The following is a 23,799-nucleotide window of genomic DNA, read 5'->3' as shown; positions in this document are numbered from 1 at the left end:
ACAATCGCAGACCGAAGTAATCGATAGGATACACATAATTCATAAGAAGAGGAGATAAATAAAACGCATAAAGCATAAAGCAGTGTGAATAATGAGGAAGCATTCCAAACAATATTTTAGAATGATCCAGATGTCTATAAAAATAAAAAAATCGTGAAGTAACATCGTAGTTCTGCTCGGTAATCTACCACTTTTGTCTTTACTTGATGTCATATATGCGACTGAAAGCATGTAGAAGTTCTCCACATCCACAGAGGCAATCATTTCATAAAGGACTGCATATACAATATACATCTAATCGACAAAGTATGTAACTACATTTTCTATACGCAGTGGCTTATTTTGAACTTTGTTATCTGCATATATCTTGCTCTTTAAATGAGATTAAACGGACTGCATGTGGTTCACGTTTCTGTGTACACGGTCGCATGGACCTCAAAGCGTGGTGCTGGGAGTAACATGCAGTTGCTCATTTTCATTTTATGAACTGAACGACCGACTGTTTTATTCATATAACTTTACGATAGACTTAGCAATCATAGATTTGAAAGGTAACTAACGTGAGAGTCATTTGTAGCAGTCGAATAACTAAACACAATTAAACAACGTCACAACCACAGATTTGGTGTGAACATGTTGATACAGAATAAAATAATAATAAAATATATATAAAATAAAATGAAACATGTAGTTACTTAGCATCTATTTTGGCCAATACAGTCTCTATATGTATTATGATTATATTTTCCAACAATCTTAGTATTACTCTTACATTAGCTGTTCACCAATAATTCAGTTTTTTTTTATGTATTCATTTTAAGGGATCATGCATAAAAAATAATCTCATAATTAAAAAGATGCTTTAGCTACTAGCCAATTTCCATCTGCAAATGCATTTGCTTTGACAAAGCTAATTTTATGCCATGTAGAATTTACTTTGATATGCAGCTTTGTACAGTATGATTGGTCTTTTCTAAATATGTGCTCACATGACAAATTGTACACAGTTTTTTTTAGATTAAACGAGCAACACATCTTACCGTACTCCCTTAATGTTGTGTGTGTGTGTGTGTGTGTCTACAGCCTCTGGCTTGCCATGGGTTTAACTAAGCAGTACCTGCGCTATGTTTCGAGTGCTGTATTTGGAGTGATCGGCAGTCAGAAAGCCAATATCGCGTTTGTGACACTCAGGGGAGGTGAAAAGGGTCGATATGTTGCTGTGGGAGCCTGTGAGCATGTGTTCATATGGGATGTCCGCAAAGCTGAAAAGGTGCTTGCTTTAAATGGTTAAGAAGATTGATTAGTACATTTACTTATCAGTTTATATAAAGTCATATACGTTGAACTCAACCCTTTCATTTCTCAGGTTCTTATACTTGAAGGTAAAAAGCATGAGGTAACATACCTGTGTCCGTCTCCTGATGGTGTTCACATAGCGGTGGGTTATGAGGATGGAGGCGTGCGCATCTTTAACCTGCTCAACAGTGAAAGCAACATCTTCTTCAGTGGACACAAATCCGCTGTCTCAGTGATTAGATATGATGCACTCGGCGCTCGTCTTGTCACCGGCTCCAGAGTAAGACTACAGTTTGTTTTACGACAGTTTTTCTTCTTTTTTTTCAATTCTACAAAATAAAATCATTTTTGTTGTATTTCAGGACACAGATGTGATTGTGTGGGATATCATCAATGAGTGTGGTCTGTACAGACTCAAAGGACACAAAGATGCAATCACACAGATTTTGTTTTTGGAGAGCAAAAACTTGCTGATCACAAGGTAAATCAGTCATTATATTTTATTGGAACAAATTTAACAATTAAAAATACTAATATTATATTATATACATTTACACACATCATTTACCATTATATAAGTTGCTTTTTCATCATCTTAAAAATGTGCTGTGACATTAAAAATAAAATTCACATCAAAAACACGAAATATTTGTATTTTGGCCATAAGTGAGAGGTACATGAGGTCAATTTCCCCACTTGCCAGTGATTTCAGTTTCAGTTTAAATACATGTGTTTAGGCTCATATGTAAATATTTATAATAAACATTGTTCACTATGAACATATTTTTCATTACTGCTGTTCTGCACTAAATACTGTTAAATTTAAAGGATTTGAGTGAGGGGAACCAAAATAGTTTGTCGTTTTTGTGAACATTTCATTTTATTTACCGTATTTATTTTATGTATGTTTCCTCAGTTCCAAGGACAGTTTTGTAAAGTGGTGGGACTTGGACACACAGCATTGTTTCAAGACCATGGTGGGGCATCGCACTGAGGTAAACAGGTTCATACACTGTTGAGACTTGATCTTTCTGAAATATACAACACAACCATTTAAATGCATTCTCTTGCTTCTTTGGTATGTCCACATAAATCAGTGTACTGTAAATGATTAGGGAGTTTACTGTAAATGACCTGAGGTTAGGAGGCATTTGGTATCTTAAAGAAAAATCATACCTATGACTATCCAAATATCTATTATAGTGTTCTAATACAGTGTAACCAATCTCTGTAGGTATGGGGGATGGTCATGTTGAACCAGGAGAGTAGGTTGCTTACAGGGTCTGCTGACAGTGAGCTCAGAGCCTGGGACATTCAGTACATTGAGGAGGTAAGGCATATCACTCATGCTGTGCCAAATGGTTACTTTGTTGGCTGAATTACGTTCCAGTACAGTCTTGAATGTGATACTTGAACTCTCTATAGAGAAGTAAAACTGATTCCATATATTCAGAATTACATTAAAGTTTCTTCACAGGGTAAGGAAGTGGGGGAGCCACAGCAAAAGAAAGCCAGAACTCTTCTTGAGAACGAGGAGGAAGATGAGGAAGGACTTGACGAAGAGCCAGAAGAAGTAATGTTTCTTCCAGTATTCTCCCCAGTGCACCGTTCATTCAATCAATATATTTAATGCAATACACTTCACTTAGGGTTTCCTTTAAATGTTCATCAAAGATTTCTGTCCACAGCGAATTCTCAGCTGTAAGAAAGCTGGTACTGTTCTGAGGGAAGCCAGAGACAGGGTTGTATCCTTGGTCACAGATGCTAAAGCTAAAGTGCTAGCATGCCATGTAAGTATGTTTCTGTTTTGTATACTAGTGTTTTGCAAAAAATAGGATACTTCTGAAAAAGGGTTTCACTCTTATTAGCTTGGTCGGTAATGTTGAGAAGTACCTAATTAAAGGTAGCTATGCAATAAAAAATGTTTGGTTTTTTTTCAATCTTTTAACAGGGTCTGGATGCTACGCTTGAAGTCTTTACTGTACTTTCTGAGGAGGAGGTTCAGAAAAAAATGGACAGAAAACTAAAGAAAGCCAAGAAAAAAGCAAAGTGTGTGAGACCTCTGTTTTGAAATGTGAAGTTCGTACTCTAAGCTTTTCTGATATTCTGACGAACTGTTAAATGTTTTGCAGGTTGCAAGAAGGAGAAGAGGATGGACCTGGACCTGTAGTGGAGAGAAAGTTGAGTGATGAGATCCAAAAGCTGGCAAACATAAAGGCATCATCCAAGATCAGGTCAGAGAGTACTTCTGCATGCAGTTATAGTCCACTTGTGTATGTTACTGGTATAAAGTATTGATGGTAATGTTTTTTTTCCATCAACAGATCGATGGACTGCCTTGTGGTTCCTAACGGAGAGATGAAGCTTGCTCTTCTTCTGCAGAATAACACAGTGGAGACATACACATTGAAGACTACAGAGAAGAATCCTACTGGCACTAAAACCTCTCGCCTCACACTGAGCGGTCATCGCACAGATGTCAGAACGCTGGCCTTCAGCTCAGATAACATAGCCATCCTCTCCGCCTCTGGAGAGACCGTCAAAGTGTGGAACAGGTGAGTGTGATGATGACAAATGTTTCAGTTTGTTTGCGTGAGTTCATAGATTTTGAGTCCTTAACCAGAAGTGTCTTCTTTTGTCAGGTCCACCTTGCAGGTCATTCGTACCATGGGATGTGAATATGCTCTCTGCTCATTATTTGTTCCTGGAGACAGACAGATTATCTTAGGAACAAAGGTATATATCTATTCACTTCTCAGTCGTCAATTAATTAATCAATTCATTCTTCAACTTCATATCTTAACTTTATTACAAACCTGCATAACAGCATTACAAAAAAGAAGCCATGTTTAGAAGCCATATGCAAGATTAGTGTGTGGAACACTTTTTGTGCATATCTTCCATTTTTATTTGAGCACTAACATTGTAGTATGTATTAATATCTTGAATTTTTAAAGTTTTTATTTTTTTTAATGTTTTTTGTAATTTTTTCCTTTCTGTTTTAGTACTGATATTCAAACTAAACTAGGTATGTAAAGAGACACTGTGCCACACTGGCCTTAATTGACATTAGTGCCATTAGTTCTGGTCTGTCTTGTAACCGCCAACTTTGAAAATGCATGAATAAGATTTAAATGAGACATTTCATGAATGTTAATCAAGATCCTAAAAGACTACAGTCGTGGCCAAAAGTTTTGAGAATTACATAAATATTGGAAATTGAAAAAGTTGCTGCTTAAGTTTTTATAATAGCAATTTGCATATACTGCAGAATGTTATGAAGAGTGATCAGATGAATTGCATAGTCCTTCTTTGCCATGAAAATTAACTTAATCTTAAAGGACCTGCTGAGATCATTTCAGTAATCGTCTTGTTAACTCAGGTGAGAATGTTGACGAGCACAAGGCTGGAGATCATTATGTCAGGCTGATTGGGTTAGAATGGCAGACTTGACATGTTAAAAGGAGGGTGATGCTTGAAATCATTGTTCTTCCATTGTTAACCATGGTGACCTGCAAAGAAATGCGTGCAGCCATCATTGCGTTGCATAAAAATGGCTTCACAGGCAAGGATATTGTGGCTACTAAGATTGCACCTAAATCAACAATTTATAGGATTATCAAGAACTTCAAGGAAAGAGGTTCAATTCTTGTAAAGAAGGCTTCAGGGCATTCAAGAAAGTCCAGCCGTCGTCTCCTAAAGAGGATTCAGCTGCGGGATCGGAGTGCCACCAGTGCAGAGCTTGCTCAGGAATGGCAGCAGGCATGTGTGAGCACATCTGCACGCACAGTGAGGCCAAGACTTTTGGAAGATGGCCTGGTGTCAAGAAGGGCAGCAAAGAAGCCACTTCTCTCCATAAAAAACATCAGGGACAGATTGATCTTCTGCAGAAAGTATAGTGAATGGACTGCTGAGGACTGGGGCAAAGTCATATTCTCCGATGAAGCCCCTTTCCGATTGTTTGGGGCATCTGGAAAAAGGCTTGTCCGGAGAAGAAAAGGTGAGCACTACCATCAGTCCTGTGTCATGCCAACAGTAAAGCATCCTGACACCATTCATGTGTGGGGTTGCTTCTCATCCATGGGAGTGGGCTCACTCACAATTCTGCCCAAAAACACAGCCATGAATAAAGAATGGTACCAAAACACCCTCCAACAGCAACTTCTTCCAACAATCCAACAACAGTTTGGTGAAGAACAATGCATTTCCCAGCACGATGGAGCACCGTGCCATAAGGTAAAAGTGATAACTAAGTGGCTCGGGGACCAGAATGTTGAAATTTTGGGTCCATTGCCTGGAAACTCCCCAGATCTTAATCCCATTGAGAACTTGTGGTCAATCGTCAAGAGGCGGGTGGACAAACAAAAACCCACTAATTCTGACAAACTCCAAGAAGTGATTATGAAGGAATGGGTTGCTATCAGTCAGGATTTGGCCCAGAAGTTGATTGAGAGCATGCCCAGTCGAATTGCAGAGGTCCTGAAAAAGAAGGGCCAACACTGCAAATACTGACTCTTTGCATAAATGTCATGTAATTGTCGATAAAAGCCTTTGAAACGTATGAAGTGCTTGTAATTATATTTCAGTACATCACAGAAACAACTGAAACAAAGATCTAAAAGCAGTTTAGCAGCAAACTTTTTGAAAACTAATATTTTTGTAAATCTCAAAACTTTTGGCCACAACTGTATGTGTTGAAAACTTAAAGTCCATATATCTTTTACTATGAAATGTTTTTTTTCCATTATTCTTTTGTCAGAGTGGGAAGATTCAGATTTTCGACCTGGCCTCGGGAAGCCTTCTAGAGACGACTGATGCCCATGATGGAGCTCTTTGGTCCATGTGTCTCTCTCCAGACCAGGTATAATATCGATCTCTCTGCTGAATGACAAAGAGCTTCTCATCCCTACAAAACACCAGTCTGTGACTTCCTATTCCAAAGACAGACAGTAAACTGTCAGCAAGAGTTTTAGCTTTACTGTATGTGAACATATTTGACTTTGATTTGTGTGTGTGTATTAACGCAGAGAGGGATTGTAACTGGTGGTGCTGACAAGACTGTGAAATTCTGGGAATTTGAGCTCATAAAGGATCAGGACTCTGGGAAGAACAAGTGAGTTATTATCTGTGATCACAAACCACGGCTCTCTCATCCAGATTTCTCCATCTCTCTTCCTCTTCTTGGCTTTCATGTATTATTGCTTTGTGGAATCCACAGGAGACTGACGGTGAAGCACACACGCACCCTGCAGTTAGATGAGGACGTGCTGTGTGTGCGCTACAGTCCTGACCAGAGACTGCTGGCTGTCTCTCTTCTCGACTGTACGGTCAAGATCTTTTACACAGACACGCTAAAGGTAAACCACAAGCACAGCATATAGCATTACAATACTTTCCTCACAACACATAGCATCTTGCATGTTAAATCCAGTGCTTTATAAAAAATTGATGTTAACAGTGTCCAACAAAAAGACCACTGTTATACTCAAATTACATTTACTGAGACATATTTCACCACCAATAAACATCCTGACAGTATATGCAGACAGGCCCGGTTTATATCAACATCCATCATGGGTGATCTGACCATGTTAGCTGAGACCGACAGCTAGCGTTATTCTTTATCGAAGAATAACATATGTCTCAAATGTATCTCCAGAGCTGTGAACTCATAAATCACATGTTAGTGTGTCAAGTTGATCAAGTGCGAACAATAAAGAAAAAATGTTGCTCAGCACAAATGCGATATGCTTGATGTTTAATTGCAATTTTATTCGAAGACTTGTATTAACAGATCTTCAGTTCATGTATTCGTGCTTCGCATGATATATGTTACTGAAATGAAAAAGTCTTGAATGTTTAATAGGCCTGATGGATGGATGAAATAATTCTTATTTATAACTATCATATAATCTTTTAAATATGTTACGTAGCTTTTTTATATAATTGTGAAATAATTGTTTAAAATGGTCATTATTTTTTTTGTATTATTATTTTTTTCTTCAGAGAAAATTACTTACCCAATTCCCAAATCCATTCACAGTATTCTCATACTTGTGGAAAAAGATATTTAAAATGTGCCCTATTGAACTTTGGATTTCATTTATATTTAATAAATATTATAAAAACTATAAATGGGGCCACAGAAATATGTCAGCACATTATAAATAACCAACCACCACTCATGTAATATGACATCATCATGCCTAATGCCCAACTCTACCCCAAAAAAAACAGCAGTTCTTTACAGGACAGATATGAGAGCTGTGCAGAATAATAAGAGATTTGTCCTCTGTCTCAATTTCCTCTAGTTCTTCCTGTCGCTGTATGGACACAAGCTGCCTGTTCTGTGCCTGGACATTTCACATGTGAGTGCACTGGCTGACACGACACATCCTGCAAGTTATTCTGACGAATGGCGTAATTGTTTTGCAATGTTGTTTGTGGGTTTCTGTGCGTGTTCTGCAGGACAGCGCTTTAATAGGCACAGGCTCAGCAGACAGAAATGTGAAGATTTGGGGTTTGGACTTCGGAGACTGTCATCGCTCTATGTTTGCACATGACGACAGGTGATTAAAAACACTGCTGTTCTCTGTCACATTACCTGTACGTTTTTTAGTTATATTGTTATTGAAAGTTATACCGGTTGATGACAAGAATAGTGATTTCATTGTTCGCTCAAGTGTCACCTGTCTACAGGTGTTGACATCCCTCCAGCGCCTGTGAGCTGCATTCGCTGGATTACATCAGCCCAGATGGTCATTATTTGTCATCCACTGTTCTTTCCCTGTTATCTTTCCTCTCTAGTGTCATGTTTCTTCAGTTTGTCCCTAAAACCCATCTGTTCTTCACTGCGGGAAAGGACAGAAAGATCAAGCAGTGGGACGCTGACAAGTTTGAGCACATCCAGACATTGGAGGTGACCTTCTCTAATAGTTGGACAGATTTCAATAGGCATTTTTCCATAGCCGGAATGAGTTTTCCAAAGGTCGCTAAGGTGGGAGTAGCTGTTATATTGAAAGGATTAGAGTTATAATAAGAGCCCAGTCAACATGCAGCAAAGCCTGATTGCATTATGTAAGCCGTAGTCTGTTTTTGCTTAAGCCCTAATCAATGTAATCTCAGACAAAGATGTATTGGAACTGTTGCATTATTGCAGAATGCAGACCCTCTTATAGGCTTGACTGTGTTTTTCAACTTTGACCCTTGGATGTTCCTCAGGGTCATCATCGTGAGGTCTGGTGCCTGGCCATCAGCCCCAATGGAGACCACATCGTCTCCTCGTCTCATGATAAGTCCCTCAGACTGTGGGAGAGAACGAGGGAGCCCATCATCCTGGAGGAGGAGAAGGAGATGGTGAGTGCTTGGTTTTTTCAGCAGAAAAATGGGTTTGATGGTATTAAATGCATATCTATAGATCTATATTTACATCTCTGATAGACCTCTGTCATCTTCAACTTAATTAATATCTGGTTAATGCTTTAGTAGAGAGAACAATTCTAACTACCAAATATGAAAAACGAATTAGAAAAAGTCCCTTTCTTTTTTTAAATGATTGGTCACAAGAATATTAAAAAATAGTTAACTACATGGTTATATATAAAACATTTTGGAGTTGAAAAGTAGAAACATAATTGGTTTTTTCATTTATTCTACCAATAAACCCAAGTATATCATCATTTAAAAGTACAAACATCTACTCTATACATTTTCTGACTTGTCTCAATGTTTTTCCTAGGAAAGGGAAGCAGAATTTGAGGAGTCTTTGGCTAAAGGTGATGAACCTGTGGTACGTGGTTCTCTTAAACCCTAGAGATCAGTTGTGTCTCTTTATGTCTCTGTATGTTCTCAGTGTTTCCTTATGTCTCACAGGTCCCTGGAGAGACTAAAGGAGAGGCAGAGCCTGCTGGGAAGAAGACCATTGAGACAGTGAAAGCTGTGAGTCTGCTGAACTGTACAGATGAAGAGCTCCTCTCCTTTATATTCAGTAGTGGAGAAATGGCACTTGTGTTCTGTTTCTATAGGCCGAGCGAATAATGGAGGCTGTTGAGCTCTATAGAGAAGAAAGTGAAAAGCTGGAGGAGCACAGTGCCGCTTGCAAAGCAGCAGGGAAGGAGGTATGACGTTTTTTAGACACTTAAAGCCCATGAAGAGAGAAACACAACATTTGATTGAAGTTCTCTTTTAGTCTGCACATATTTAGAATTGGAGCTTAAAGTTCACAAAATATGGATTTTGAAATGTAATGATGTCGGTGCTTTACTTAGATGCTTCTTTGTTTTTCTTTTTTTGCAGTTACCACCCCCTAAGATGAACCCCATCCTTGTAGCTTTTGGAAATATCTCTGTGAGTGTGTTTTAATATTAGCACCGGGTTTGTTTGGTTGTCATATTTGGTAAATATTTTATGGGTGCACAGTGTATTAACACCATATTGGTTAATGGCCAAATAAGATCATTTTTAAAGATATATCAGATTATATAGTTAATTATATTCAATATAGGGACCAATTTACACTATCAAATAGTTGCTTATTAGCATGCCTATTATTAACATATTAGCTGATTACTAGTACTTATAAAGCACATATTCTGCATCAGCATATTCTACATCCCTAATCCTATCCCATATCTAAAGTTAACAGCTACCTTACTATTAATAATGATCAAATTAGGAGTTTGAGGCAATAGTTTTGTTAATGGTTTGTTAATCGCGAGAATTGGATCTTAAAATAAAGTGTGACCTGTTTATTTGTCAATGCTCATTTCCTTTATTTTTATTAGTGCTGTCAAACGATTAATCACATCCAAAATAAAGGTTTTTGTCTGCATAATATATGTATGCGTGCTGTGTATATTCATTATGTATATTTAAATAGCACACACATGCATGTGAATATCTCAGTAAAATATGTTATGTATTAAATGTATTTATAAATTAAAATTATATGAATATAAAGACATACATTTTTAAAATATATACTGTGTGTATTTATATATATACACAATTTTTATATTTAAATTAACCTTCACTCTCATCTAATGCTGACTTAAAGTTAATTTTTAAAACCACTAATAATGTAATAATGCTTTTAAATGTTATAATGCCTACATTCTTGCAGCGAGAATTTTAATATTATCGATTGTCAACCTTAACGAAATTTTACTATCGGCTGATTTTTTTATTAATAATACACTACACTAAAGAGCTGATTCATCATTAATATTTACTAACACTTGCCATTGTATCTGCAGCCTTCTCGATATGTTCTAGAAGTAATAAAGAAGGTTCGGTCCAGGTAAGAGCTCTTCCTCAACCCAGGCAAAAGCATTCAAACTCGTACATTTTCCCATCTGTTATGTACCGTTTTGTTTTATGGGTCAGTGTGATGCTCAGCTCTGTTTTTCTCTTCAGTGAGCTGGAAGTGTCTCTTCTGGTGCTGCCGTTTCCGTATGTCCCGGATCTGCTGAAGCTCTTCGGTGGTTTTGTACAGCAGGGCCTGGAGGTGGAGCTAGTGTGCCGCTGCCTCTTCTTCCTGCTCAGGTACTCATCTGTAGCTACTGCTTTAACATATTACACTTTCATGTTGATTTATGTTCATTCGACCATTTTGTCATTAAATTAGGCTTTTATAAGCATTGAGGGGATTCATTGATTTGCTCCTGACTAACAGTCCTATCATTTATCGTTTTCCTAGAGTTCATTTTGGTCAGATCACCAGTAATCAAATGCTACTGTCAGTCATTGACGAGTTAAGGACCAACACAATCTCTAAAGTGCGAGAGATCAGGGTGAGTTCTAGAAACAGGATGGATTTAACCACCGTGATCACACCTCTCATATGATCAGATTGTGCAAGCCTGTGTGTTCTCATCTACTCGTGTTTTCAGGATGTCCTGGGTTTCAACAGCGCTGGTCTTCAGCTCCTGCAGCGCGAGATTGAGAGCAAAGAGGACGTTATGTTCTTTGCTGATGCCACAGACCGCTTTGAAGAGAAAAAGAGAAAGAGAAAGAAACGTGAAAGAGCCGTCCTTACAATCACATGAAACTGACGTGCTTGTCAACTGTTATAACAGACTCCATTGCATTGTGCTTTTACAATCCTGAAGAAGCATCATGCTGATGTTTTTATAACTTGATGTGTCATTTGTACCCGTCTAAAGTCCATAAAGGTACATTTCTCCACAAATCCACTTACTGAAGCTGCTTTGTTCTTTATAATATTAAAGTGTGTGTTTGAATGGAGATTATCAGCTGCAAAAACTGTCATTATTATTATTATTTTTTTAAAGAAACATTTTATGAAACCATGTTAAGTAAATCTAGACTGGTTTAAGTTTTTTTTTTTTTTTTTTTTTTCATGTAAGGACCAAATTTAAGCTTCCTGTCAAGTGCTGCTACTGGCAAAAGTAAAGCAGCAGCACCACCAAGGAAAAACATTGCTGTTTTATAATGAAATATTTCATGCACATAATATGATGTCCTGGCATTGAACCGCAAGTAAATCACGACATTATCTTATGTGAATGCAATGGTTGGAAATAGAGAAGTTAAAAATGAATAAGGGTAATCTGGGACATTTTTGGCACTTATTTGATTGTGAAAGAGAGAGAAATCTATGCATCAGATTCGCATTACCCAGTGTCCCAGATTAACCTCAATCATCCAACATTAATGCCCATATGTTTTCTGTTATGCTTAATTCTGTGGAAAAGATGAAGTGAATCATCAAGACAGATTCTCGATCTCGCTGCAAGCCTGTAAAAACACAAGCTTTCAATAGGGATGAAATAATTAAATGAGTTCAATCTTTCTGTATGGCTGAAGCTGTGGTGACCTGGTGGGAGATCCACACTGACTTTACTGAGCTCATAACCTGGATTAAATTTACAGTTACAAGCCCATATGTACGTGGGATTCATAATTCACCACCTGGAAACTGATGCTGCTCATTTCAGCGACATATTTCACACCTAGTTAGTGCTCCTCAGTCTTAACAGTGATTCTCACCCACCTCTCACACCTCGCGTTCCTGCTGTGTGTTAACATCCTAATCATCAGTGTCTTGGAAATAATGAAACAGATCCCTCAAGACACCTCTTTTCAGACCTGTTCAATCTAACGGTAATGAAAAAAAGCAAATGACGTGTGTATTTATAAAGCCGTAAAAAGGCTTGCAGCATTTTATGAGACCGGTCTGGGTCTCAAAGCTATAAATGTCACACCTACTACCAATATTAAAAATTCCTCAGAAAAGGTTTAAGTTAAACGCCTGAGAACACTTTCTGTGTTAATCTCCCTCGAACAGGGCAAACTAATCAAACACAGCCCTGTTTTTATGGAAAAGCACATGAATTTAAACATAGCTACCACTGATTATGACTGATTCAGTTTGGTGTGGAGACATCAGGCCTTCTCTCAGATGTATGAACCTATAACCTTTTAACCTTCTGCTTTAGGTGTAAACAGAACAAAATAATGGTGGTCTTGGTCTGAACCAATTTCAAAAACTATACAGTTGAGTCCAGAAATAATTTTGTTTTATATTGTGGCTAATATTTTTCATAGCAATAACAGAGCACTCATAACATGCACAGCATCGAGAGTGTGTATGAAATGTTCCCGCCAACGCTTGAGTCATCGGGCAGATTTACTGATCTACTGGCCGCTTTTCACCTCAAAACATAATCCCCCGCCTTTATTACTTTGACTGGCCATCAGTGATTGTGTCACGTACTTCTTAATAAAAATAAATACTGTAAAATGAGTGGGTGACTTTGTTTTGAGTTATTTCGATGTACAGGAATGTGTCTCTCGATTTATCGCTATATCTCTTATTTTTATTTAAACATTACAACACAAACAATAACAGTCCAAAAACATTGGCACAAACTTTGTGATTTGACATTGGAGAATAAATAGGAGCAACATACTGTATAGAGGGTTTGAAAACTGCATTTAGTGGAGAGAGGGGAAAAAATTAGGAAAACTGATGTAAAGTGAGTTTCAGTTGCCAGTCGATATATCTTTAACCAAGAAAGCCTCAGTAGAGGACAGTTTGTATAAAGATGCCATACTCGTGTCATGTGGAATGACCACTGGGGGGCACCATTGCTTTTCCAAAAACTTTTCTGAGCTTTTAGTTACTGTCCGACTTTATGGTGCTCAATTCTGTTTGCTTTTTTAGAAACGTCTTTTGAATTATTAATTGGTTTATCATTTGTAGCATACCTGCAAACATCTTACTGAATGTAAAATATAGATAACAAATCTTGATATCAGCTACCATCCATTTTTGTACAGAGATTTTGTACACTACACATACTCTCTCTCTCTCTCTCTCTCTTATTTTTTAACCTGTATTTCTACCTTTCACGCATTTTCATTCCCTCACCTTCTTTATTTTTTGGTTTGTTCTATCAGTTCCAGCCGACAACCACATTTTACTGTTGAAAGTCAATTCAAACAGTCACCAGTGAATTCACTCCTACCATGAAAATTATTTCAAGCAATAACAGATATCCTGTGGTCCAGTCTGTTTACTTTTATATTGAGATAGAACAACCAAGGCCCAATCTCAGAATCTCATTTCTGTCAGACAGTCCTGTTCTCTTTTCTGAGCCACTACACATTGATTCACCAAAGGTGTGGAGAGCGACTGAACCTTTGGAAGCGCCCCATTGCTATGTGAACCACATTACAACCATGAACCCACATAGAGAGAGACATTTTTAAGAGCTCTCCCCAGAAATCCACACAGCTGATGTAATTAGTCATTTCAGAGTCATGCACTTCATAATACTCCCTATAAACAGACATTCAATCCTTCCCTTAGTGTTCACTGTTTATTCTAGTCTTTTACAATCTGTTCTGGACCACCGTCTGTTTAACCTTCCCCAACAATAATGCTCCTATACTGCAACGGAGGAATGCAGTTCATTTGTCCAATTAAACAAGGAAAATAAATACAAATCGATTATGGACACAATGTCGAGATTTGTTCCCAAAACACTTTTACAACGACACACAACTTTTAGATTTACGATGCAAATATAGTAGGGGTGATGAATAAAAACGTCCTTGACATGTTTTTCAAAGGTTTGATCTACATCATTATCTAAACGTATCTGGACATAAATCTGTGTTACACAAGCAAAGTGACCTTTCCATCCCATATACTAACATATTGACAATGATTGCTGCTTTACTAAAAAAAAAAATGAATAGATGTGATTAAGTGCTTTCAAATGAAAAATATACAAATAGAAGCATACTAGGAAATGATAGTAAAAGCTTATTTAAGTCAAGTACACACTATAAATGTCAATCTTCTTGAAATATTCAGGAGTAGCTGGGGTTACTCAAATGAAGCTAAAGTGATCTGGATGGAAGTAAACATCGTTCCAGAACTAATTGCTATTATAAAATGGTTGTACGCAACCAGTCTGTGGTCACACCCATACATTATTCACCCGTTGTGCCTGTTTTGGTCTTTAAGACATGTCTTCAGAAAATGTATAGTCTTCTACATTTTTTAAGTATAGCAAAAATGAGATCGGGGCTATAGTTGCCAAACAGGCAGTTGTCACAAAGTCTATAAAATTTTGGTGAAGAGTTCAATTGCACAAATGTGTTGGTTTTTTTTACACAGAATTTTATGTTGGTTTCTATTTCAATAGCTTTAAAAAAATTATTACTACAACTGGCCAAAACAGCAATCAACATTTTTGTATTCAGACTTTTTAGTTTTGTGTATCACAATCGTTGTACCGTTTAAATTTAGCTAAAATGTCTATAATACAACAGTACTCAACCAGGGGCCTCAGGAAACCTCCAATGGGGTCTCAAAGTTCATCAAAATAAGACAAAGTATGCACTGAAATAAGCCCAGAAAACTGTTTTCAGATTATTATTATTATTATTATTATTATTATTATTATTATTATTATTATTATTATTATTATATATTTTTTTCCATTATTCAGTAGATTATAATAAAAAGGTGAACTCTATGGAAAGTTCAGGTAGTTTAAATCATAACACTCACATGTATATTGAATATATATTTTTTTCTAGTTGTACAAAGTGTTATAATATTTTATCAGGTAGAAATGATGATAATTTTTTTTAAACATTCTTATCCCAAATCCTCATCCAGTAAATCACAACCTTTGCTATAATACGTTACTTAATTGTAGTTTCTAGTTAAAAAAAAAAAGTAGCCTTTTTCTAGCAAAGACTTTTTGTGTCAATACAGAAATCATCTCTCAGAAATAAACCTACCATGAGAAATATCAGCTGCAGTACAAAGTGTGACAACTAGCCCCGGCCTTTCCTGCATATCAATGTGTTCAGCTGTCTGGAAACAGGTGTGGGCAAAAAATCCAACTTCCGTGATTTTGAGCAGAGGATCAGTGGGGATGATGGGATCTCCCATATTAGGGATCTCTTTGTTTTGTCCACTGATCTGTTTGGATTTTGGATGCTGTTTCTCTCAGTTGGAAACAGATGGAATTATCTCCAATTAATGCATGTTTGTAAAGGTCACCAGGGTCTGGTCTGTAAACATCACTGCGTGATGGACGTCTAAGACAACTTGACAGTGTGTGAAGGGCTAGAGCAATCACAGCTAAGAATCTGTGTTTAGATCGGTGTATTTGTACGGTTCAAATCAGATGGACTGTGAATGCCTTCAAACACCGTCTGTACAGTTCCTTTGGCATCGAGACTTCTGCAGAGTCTGTGAAGAACTGAAAGTAAACCAAGTCAAAAATGAGCCGTAAAAAGCGAATTACACACACAAAAAAGTCAGTGAAAGGTTATATTCATTAGAGACTATGGTTTTTCTTTTTACTGGGAACATGTGGACTCGGAGCCCCACATGTCAGAAGTGCCTTCGGGGATGCAATATTCATGCCTGACATGGGTATGGTCAATCCCTTTAAGGTTTACCTCTTTTACTTTTTTTAAAGGAGGAGGACAAAATAAAATGTCTTGAAGGCATGCATAACCAAGCTGTCATAACCACCCCCCCCACACACCCCACGCTAGCACCGCAAAGACCACCCAGACCGCAGAGTGACCTGTCAATCATCAAACATATGTGTCTGCGTATAGACTGTGCAGTAATACCTTCTCAAATTAGCTGTAAAGATCCCACATTTCTGATGTGAAGGTTTACCAAGAGATATAAACACATCAGCTCACCTAAAATGTTTCATTTTTCTCACATTTCATTCACTGTTGCAAAAAAAAACAAGTCAAGAACCGCTGCCAGCGTCCTATACGAGAGTGTTCAAGGTTCCACGCCGCTTCTCTTCCATCTGTCAGCACGACGGGATTGAGACGTAGATCTCCCTCTAATCTTTTGGCCAGTGATCACACCTCCGCTGGTCCCACATCACAGGACCCCCTCCACCACCATCTCCCTTTTGAGAGTCAAGCGGCCAGTCAGAGAGCCCCGGGGTTTGGTGTAATCCTGCACTAATAACATCTCAGCAGCTTCAGCACACACTAAGAGGCCCAGATCCGTCCCAACACCCACGTACAACAAAGACAGACGCACTGACTGCTTCAAATTAGCGTTTAATTAAGTTAAAGAGCGGCCCCCGCACTCTCGTTCCCTCTCCGCGTGCAGAGCAAGAGCCCATTCCGATGGGCTTCCATCACCGCCGGGCCTCCTGCAGCCTCTGGCCAAGGTTGATCTCCCACTCATGTGATTAATTCAATAAAACCATTAAGAGTGACCCCCATCTGAAGTTCTGCACAAACAAGCATACACGCACACACATACAGACGAAAGACCTTCATACCCTACAGATATTCTGTTTATCACGGGCTAAACAGAGCCAGGTCTGATCTCCAGAGATCTTTTCCAAAAGAGAGAAGTATAGTCCCGTATTAGTTAAAAAAAAACTAAAACAATTCTACAATAGTGAGCTAAGTCTGAAAAAGTTTGTTTTAGGTGTCTTGAGTTTCATTTTATCTGGCGAACATGCCACAGGGCTACAAATTTCTCAAAGCAATAAAATATCTAGTGCGCTTCAATTACATCTCATTATTTCATTTTGTTCCTTGCCATTATTACAATGCCCCACAAAACAGAAAACGGTTTAAATCTATCATTGCACATTTTACAGTATGGAGTCTGTATTTATTGTGGCACCTCGTGTTTAATTTTAAACGCATTTCGAATCTCATTATTACACCACCATACAGTGTAATATTTATACAATGAGATCCTTCTTTCCACACTGAAGGGGAAGGGGGATTTAACGGCCCCTTTCTTATGGGGCATCATACTCATAGGGATGTAAGATCACACTTCACTGAAGTCCTAGAGAGGAAGTGTGGCTTTGTTTCCCTCGAGTCCATTACATAGTGCCAGAATGGAATTTATACAGCAGTTAGTTCCGGTCCTCCATGCTGATTGGCCAAGCGGCCTTCTGTTGAAAAGCAACACAACTGTGCTCAACACAGATGATAATAAGAAATGGTTCCTGAGCACAAAATCATTCTACAGTATTAGAATCATCAAGTGACACTAAAAAATGGAGTAATCGCAGCTTAAAATTCAACTTTGCCACGTCAGGAAAAAATTACATTTTTAAAATGTATTCAAATAGAAAACATTAAAATTGTAAGAATTTTTTTTACAATATTACTGGTTTTACAATGTTTTTAAACAAATAAATGCAACCCTTGGTTTCATTTGATTTTCCTATACTGGATATAACAAATTATGAATATATATATATATATATATATATATATATATATATATATATATATATATATATATATATATATATATATATATATATATATATATATATATATATATATATATATATATATATATATATGTGTGTGTGTGTATGAGCACTCTGACCCTCTTTCTAAGAAGTGTGGAACGCTTCATTACTGTGACAGAGTCTTCCTCCCTCTCTATTTCGTTCAGTCTGCTGTACTCTGATAGGCCCAGATCTTCTTCCCATATTTCAACATCTCAGTAAATCTAAGCAGCTTTGGTCAAGGGTGAGCATGCGTTAAAGGTCCTTGCCTGATATTTGGGCTTCAGTAAGGCACACTTACTCCCCAGATGGTTACTATAGTGTGTGTTACACTGCAGGTGTTTTTATGTCATTTGTTTTAGCTATGACTGAAACTATGTCTGCTGGGCCACCATATATGGACATTGTTAATTTTGCATCATCATACACAGTAAAAATCTGCACCAAAACTGAATCATTCAGAGGTCTCGAGGATTAGCTGTTGTTATGATGATATTGGCACTGTACTCTGTGTGTCTCTTGCAGTCGTGTGCAGTGTTTGTGGTGACTGTGCTGTACTGGGGGACATGCTCGCCTCTCATTCTAACTAGGTCTCACTGGACCCCTAAAATGCAAGACTACCCCTGTAACCTGATTCCCAACACATATGTTCAGCCTAAAGCCTGTAAAACACAAATATTAAGCACCTGATAATTTGATGGGAGGCAACAGAAGAGTGCAAAGTTGAACCGTACCCTTAGTCAATGCCCTAATTTATATACTGAACCAATTTCATAAGGCTGTGAAGCTACTGTAAGAAGTTTATGGGTAGATGTTTTACATGCAGGAATTTGGTCTCAATTGTATGTTCTTTGACTTGTTAAAATAGGGTAACATTAAAAAAAATGGCAAGAAAAAGAAAGAAAGAAAGAAAGAAAAGTATTAAGAATTTTTAATTGAAAAATAAAGTATTAACAATGAACTCACTAATGCATATTCAAATGCCATTAGAAAAATATTTAACTAACGGACATGTAAGTGGCAGGAGAAGTGTTATTATTAACTAAAACTGTTCAAATAATTTTTGTTAATTGAAATAATTGTGAAATAAACACTAAATATTGGATGAAAATCTTGAAAAGTTAAAATGCCTTAAACTGAAATAAAAACAATTATTAAAGCTAAATTAAACAAACTTTGTGATAAAATGACAGAAACACACATTTTCACCTAAAATTTAAATTAATATAAAAATAAAAGTTAATTCAATAGAGTAATAACCTATTTAATAGTATATAAATAAGCCTAATATAACATAGATTTTTATTAAAAATAGTTTTATGAATGGCAGTTACCTGCTAAGCTGGTAACTGTAAGAAAAGAAAAAACAAAAAAACAAACAAACAAAAAAACATGTCCTAGCCAAAAAAATCACCAGTAACAGATATTTCCTTCGACCCTGAAACACAACATAATGCAATTCATAATTGAAAAACATCTGTGAGAAATGAATATGGAAAATCATATTAAGACAGACTTTTCTTATAAAGTTTTGCACGCATGGCACACATACCATGTGGGCCTGGTAATGTGAAAACATTTGCAGGTTTATACTAGCAATGCACCTTTTCCAGTCCAGTGTTTACAGGCAGAGTGACAGAATGTAAGCCAATAATGATTACTTTCAGTCTATAGGAGTATTCAGCCAGATTGCGATTGTCACCATTGCTTTAGCCAGTAGATGGGCTCTTAGCAGGATTGAGAGGTTTCTGTTCATTGGAGCTCTTACTGACCTTATATGATGGCTACATGTCATCAATGAAGCCTGTGTATTAATGCATGTGTGGCTATACAGGACATGTGTGTGGAGCGGAAAGGAAAGGAGTAGAGGAGTCGAGAAACAGGAGGAGAACAGGAGCAAGGCTGAGCTGAGTGAGGAGGTGAGGAGAGGGCCATAAATTCATCAGGAGCTTGAGCTGGGAGGGGTGTGGATGCAAAGGAAGAAAGACCTTTAGAAATTTGCTGACAAGATTAATATGCAGTTGATGGGAAGGTTTTCACGACAGGGTGCCAACAAATAAACACAATTCAGAGATGCCAGCTCTCCCGTGGTGTGGCTCCACTGAATGAACACCACCATTCCCAGGATTCCATGGGGCTGATCCAGTGTCAGGTGGTCCCAGCCGCTCTCACTCTGCCTCCAGGGACAGAAAAGTTATTTCATTCTCTGACAAACCAGAATATTGAAGTATGATAAGGTTCACCAGGACAGCTGGAAACTAATCTCACATCCACGCCAACTAAAAAGAGAAACACCAAAGGAACTGAGGCCAGTCATACGATACTAGTGAGAAAAGATCTAGTCTAGATATCAAGATCATGCTATTATTGTATTTTCATCTCTTTCATTCTATTCTTAACTTAATATGTCCCAATACAACTACTTTATAACAATGATTGAACTAAGTAAACTTCTAATTGGGTCAATAACATGACACTACTTTTTTTTTTTTTTTTTTTTTTTAGTTGTTGTTGTCTATCTATTAACATATTTAAAAATATGTAACAAATGCAAGTCATATTAAATATGTGAACCTGGACCACAAGACCAGTCTTAAGTGTATATTTTTCTAAATTTGTTGGGACGGAACAATATTTGACCGAGATACAACTATTTGAAAATCTGAAATCTGAGGATGCAAAAACTTGAAATATTGAGAAAATCGCATTTAAATTTGTCCAAATTAAGTTCTTAGCAATGCATATTACTAATCATAAATTAAGTTTTGATATATTTATGGTAGGAAATTAACAAAATATCTTCATGAAACATGATCTTTACTTAATATCCTAATGATTATTGGCATAAAAGAAAAATCTATAACTTATATATAATATATATTTTTTTTTACTATAGATACAAATATACTCAAGTGTTTGTACTTTCTAAAATACCATATTAACATTTTTGGGGGTGAATAAAGTAAAAAAATCCCTTTATTCTACTGAAATAAAAAGCCTAAATAAAAGGATGAATTTCTTAAAAAAAAAAAAACTCCTTAGTTTGACATAATGACGTAATTATTACTATTTCTTATGAAAAATGTTTCTCACCTTATTAATATATAAAAAACATTATCTGCCAAATCAAAGTCATGCATGTGGTCAAAACAGCGTAGAAGAAATATCTAAAAAAAAAAACATTTCTTTTTACTTTTACTTAGATTTTATTCTATTTTTATTTATTTATTTTACTTTTTCTAACTTTTTCTTACTGCTTACATCACATGACAATTTTAGTCATTACATATAAACGTTTCTTGAAAATTATATAAAAGTTTTCAACTCCATATGAAACCGTCATAAAAAACTAAGACTACATAAAAACACTTTAAAAAAAAAAATCATGGACACTCATATATGCCATTAACCCACTTAATTTAGCAAAATGTAAAACAGTAGCAAACAACTATATCTGGAATTGCTGATAAACTTATTTCCATGTGCAAAACCCTTTCAGCCGGTATTAGCATGCAACGTACAGATTCCAGTGTCATGTTTATTAGCTGTTAGGCAAAGTCTCGCTGATGACTTGTCCAGATCAGAGATGCTAAGGCTAAGATGCCAAGGACCGGATCACACTTGAGCCGATATTACTGCCAGAAATCTCCAGCATGCTGCTGTTTGGTCACGTTTTGGATCAGAGGTGAGCCATTTTTATGACCTGGTAGCCAGGACCAAGGCTTAACCCAGTCACTGAGCTTGATCTCTAAATACTTTTTTAAACCTCCACCCATTTCAGGAAAATGATGACTTCACATAATCACTGAACCCAGACCTGATGACAATGGATTTGAAGCACTGGTTTTCCTCAAACCACAAGGGGGCCTTTGATCATATTCTACATGTTCTTTTGGATAGAGGCCTGAATAAGTTAAAACATGTCATGCCATTTGAGGGACGGGAACAGCAGCAAGGCACCATGGTTAAAACAAGTTCTAATGATAACTTGAATTCTAAAAGCCCAGCTGTACATCTTGTACCACGCTATTCAGATGTTTAGCCTCTTGTTGATATTGAATGAGTGTGGTGTAGTCTTACCTCCAAGAGGAACAACATGGCGAAAATGTTAATGGTGCATCATGCCAGATACATGGTGACTACCCACATATTTTCAACTTCACTCATCTGCACATGTAAAGTCGCTCAAACACACACTTAGCATGCAAGGCCCCCAATGCCTGTGCAAAGCACCTGATTTATGTGGCAGCTTGTATCGGGACAGAACCACAGGGCTCTAAAAGCTGGAGATGCTTTCTGAGGGAAGACGTGAGATGAAGGAGACTTGAGCGCTGAGGTGCCAACAGACGAGTGATGGACAGACATGCAAGGGTTTAGAAAGATCCAACAAGTGGAGAGATCATCACTTTCTCCTACTGGCTCAGCTCATGTCCCCAAGAGCACATCCAATCCCTCCATCTATATTTAACCCAAGGTCTTGAGGACAGCGAGAGCCTGGCCTGTCAGACCTGTCACCGTGCTTCACTAATACTTCTCATGAGCTGCTGGCTTCACATATTCTCACTCTTTCTAGACTTTACGATAACTATATCTCAGTACTATAGTAAACTATGTGCCAGTAGAAATTTGTCAACAGGCAGCCCCACAAATTTTCAAGAACCATTTCGTGGTTATTTATGGAAGCTAAAATCTGTCAGAGATATGATATAAAGAGATATACAGCAACACTGTGAGATAAAGCGAGATATAAAGATTGAGAGACATTATTTTTAAACATGGATGTAAGCTATTCCCTGTGAATGTTCAAGACTTCAGATTCATTATCTGTAATAGCCTTCATACTTAATATAACAAAAAGATGACAGGAAAAAAAACTTGCTTACTGTTTTGATTACAATAATGAATGAAAATAATACGATGATAAATAGTGTAAGATCACCATCACCCTAATGGCTATGCTCTTCTTCATTTTGTCGTTTCTTCTGAATATCAACATTTGTAAACTAAATTGTCAAATTTTTCAATAAAATAGCTGATTTAGGATCTTATTTTGATGACACTTTGTCCTGTTCCTTTAATTAGCCTATTTTGGGCTACATTTTGTGGTAGAACTACTTAATTAGGAAATGTCTATTTAATTAGCCGATGTATCTGCACGTTAAATATCTAAATAGGCTATGTCACAATTTAAAAGTATAAATTGTTCTTAGGAGGGCATTTTTGCACCCATCTTACCCATTTGCGATATCAAGCATCACAACAGACTTTTGTACATCTAAAATAAGTGTAAGTAGATGAAACCGGAAACATTGCCCAAAGCCTATTAAAAAAAATTGCTGCACACATTCTTCACTTAAAAATAAAGTAGGCTTATGTTAGATGACAAATGCTGATTAAAAGGTCATGAACTGAGTGCAAATTCAGCCTGAATTGAACGTTGTGAGAAAAAATAAATCTAAATAGGCTTTTTATCGAGTCGTTTTGTTCTCGCGAGCTACAAGCACAAACAAACTTCCAGCACAAACTTTGGATTCTGATTCACAATGAATCAAACGTTTTATTAATGAATCGCTTAAAATATACATGAGGCCAGAGCTGAGTTACACACTGAATAACTTATCACCAACTTTAGAGCAGTTAAAGCCTCAGTATTTTATAGTATTTGATTTTATTATTTATTTATTGATAAGTTGTTTATTAGATCTTCATG

The 23,799-nt window shown here is 37.0% G+C and overlaps 1 protein-coding gene across 1 annotated transcript; it reads left to right on the top strand.

Moving 5' to 3' along the window:
- The first annotated feature begins 159 nt into the window (after positions 1 to 159).
- LOC132095284 (WD repeat-containing protein 3-like) lies at positions 160 to 11,541 on the top strand. The gene is made up of 27 exons (XM_059500120.1): positions 160 to 306; positions 1,084 to 1,270; positions 1,367 to 1,576; positions 1,659 to 1,777; positions 2,213 to 2,291; positions 2,531 to 2,626; positions 2,774 to 2,869; positions 2,985 to 3,086; positions 3,248 to 3,345; positions 3,429 to 3,530; positions 3,621 to 3,851; positions 3,939 to 4,032; positions 6,056 to 6,157; positions 6,324 to 6,409; positions 6,515 to 6,653; positions 7,608 to 7,664; positions 7,765 to 7,865; positions 8,104 to 8,215; positions 8,518 to 8,652; positions 9,035 to 9,085; positions 9,169 to 9,234; positions 9,321 to 9,413; positions 9,592 to 9,642; positions 10,551 to 10,594; positions 10,711 to 10,839; positions 10,994 to 11,087; positions 11,187 to 11,541. Exons 2-27 carry the CDS (start codon positions 1,097 to 1,099, stop codon positions 11,340 to 11,342), a joined length of 2,817 nt encoding a protein of 938 aa, XP_059356103.1. The 5' UTR covers positions 160 to 306; positions 1,084 to 1,096; the 3' UTR covers positions 11,343 to 11,541.
- The last annotated feature ends 12,258 nt before the right edge of the window (positions 11,542 to 23,799 follow it).

This window comes from Carassius carassius, chromosome 19 (genome assembly GCF_963082965.1).
Source record: "Carassius carassius chromosome 19, fCarCar2.1, whole genome shotgun sequence".
Lineage (NCBI taxonomy): Eukaryota > Metazoa > Chordata > Actinopteri > Cypriniformes > Cyprinidae > Carassius > Carassius carassius.
This window is presented reverse-complemented; position numbering and strand designations above follow the sequence as displayed.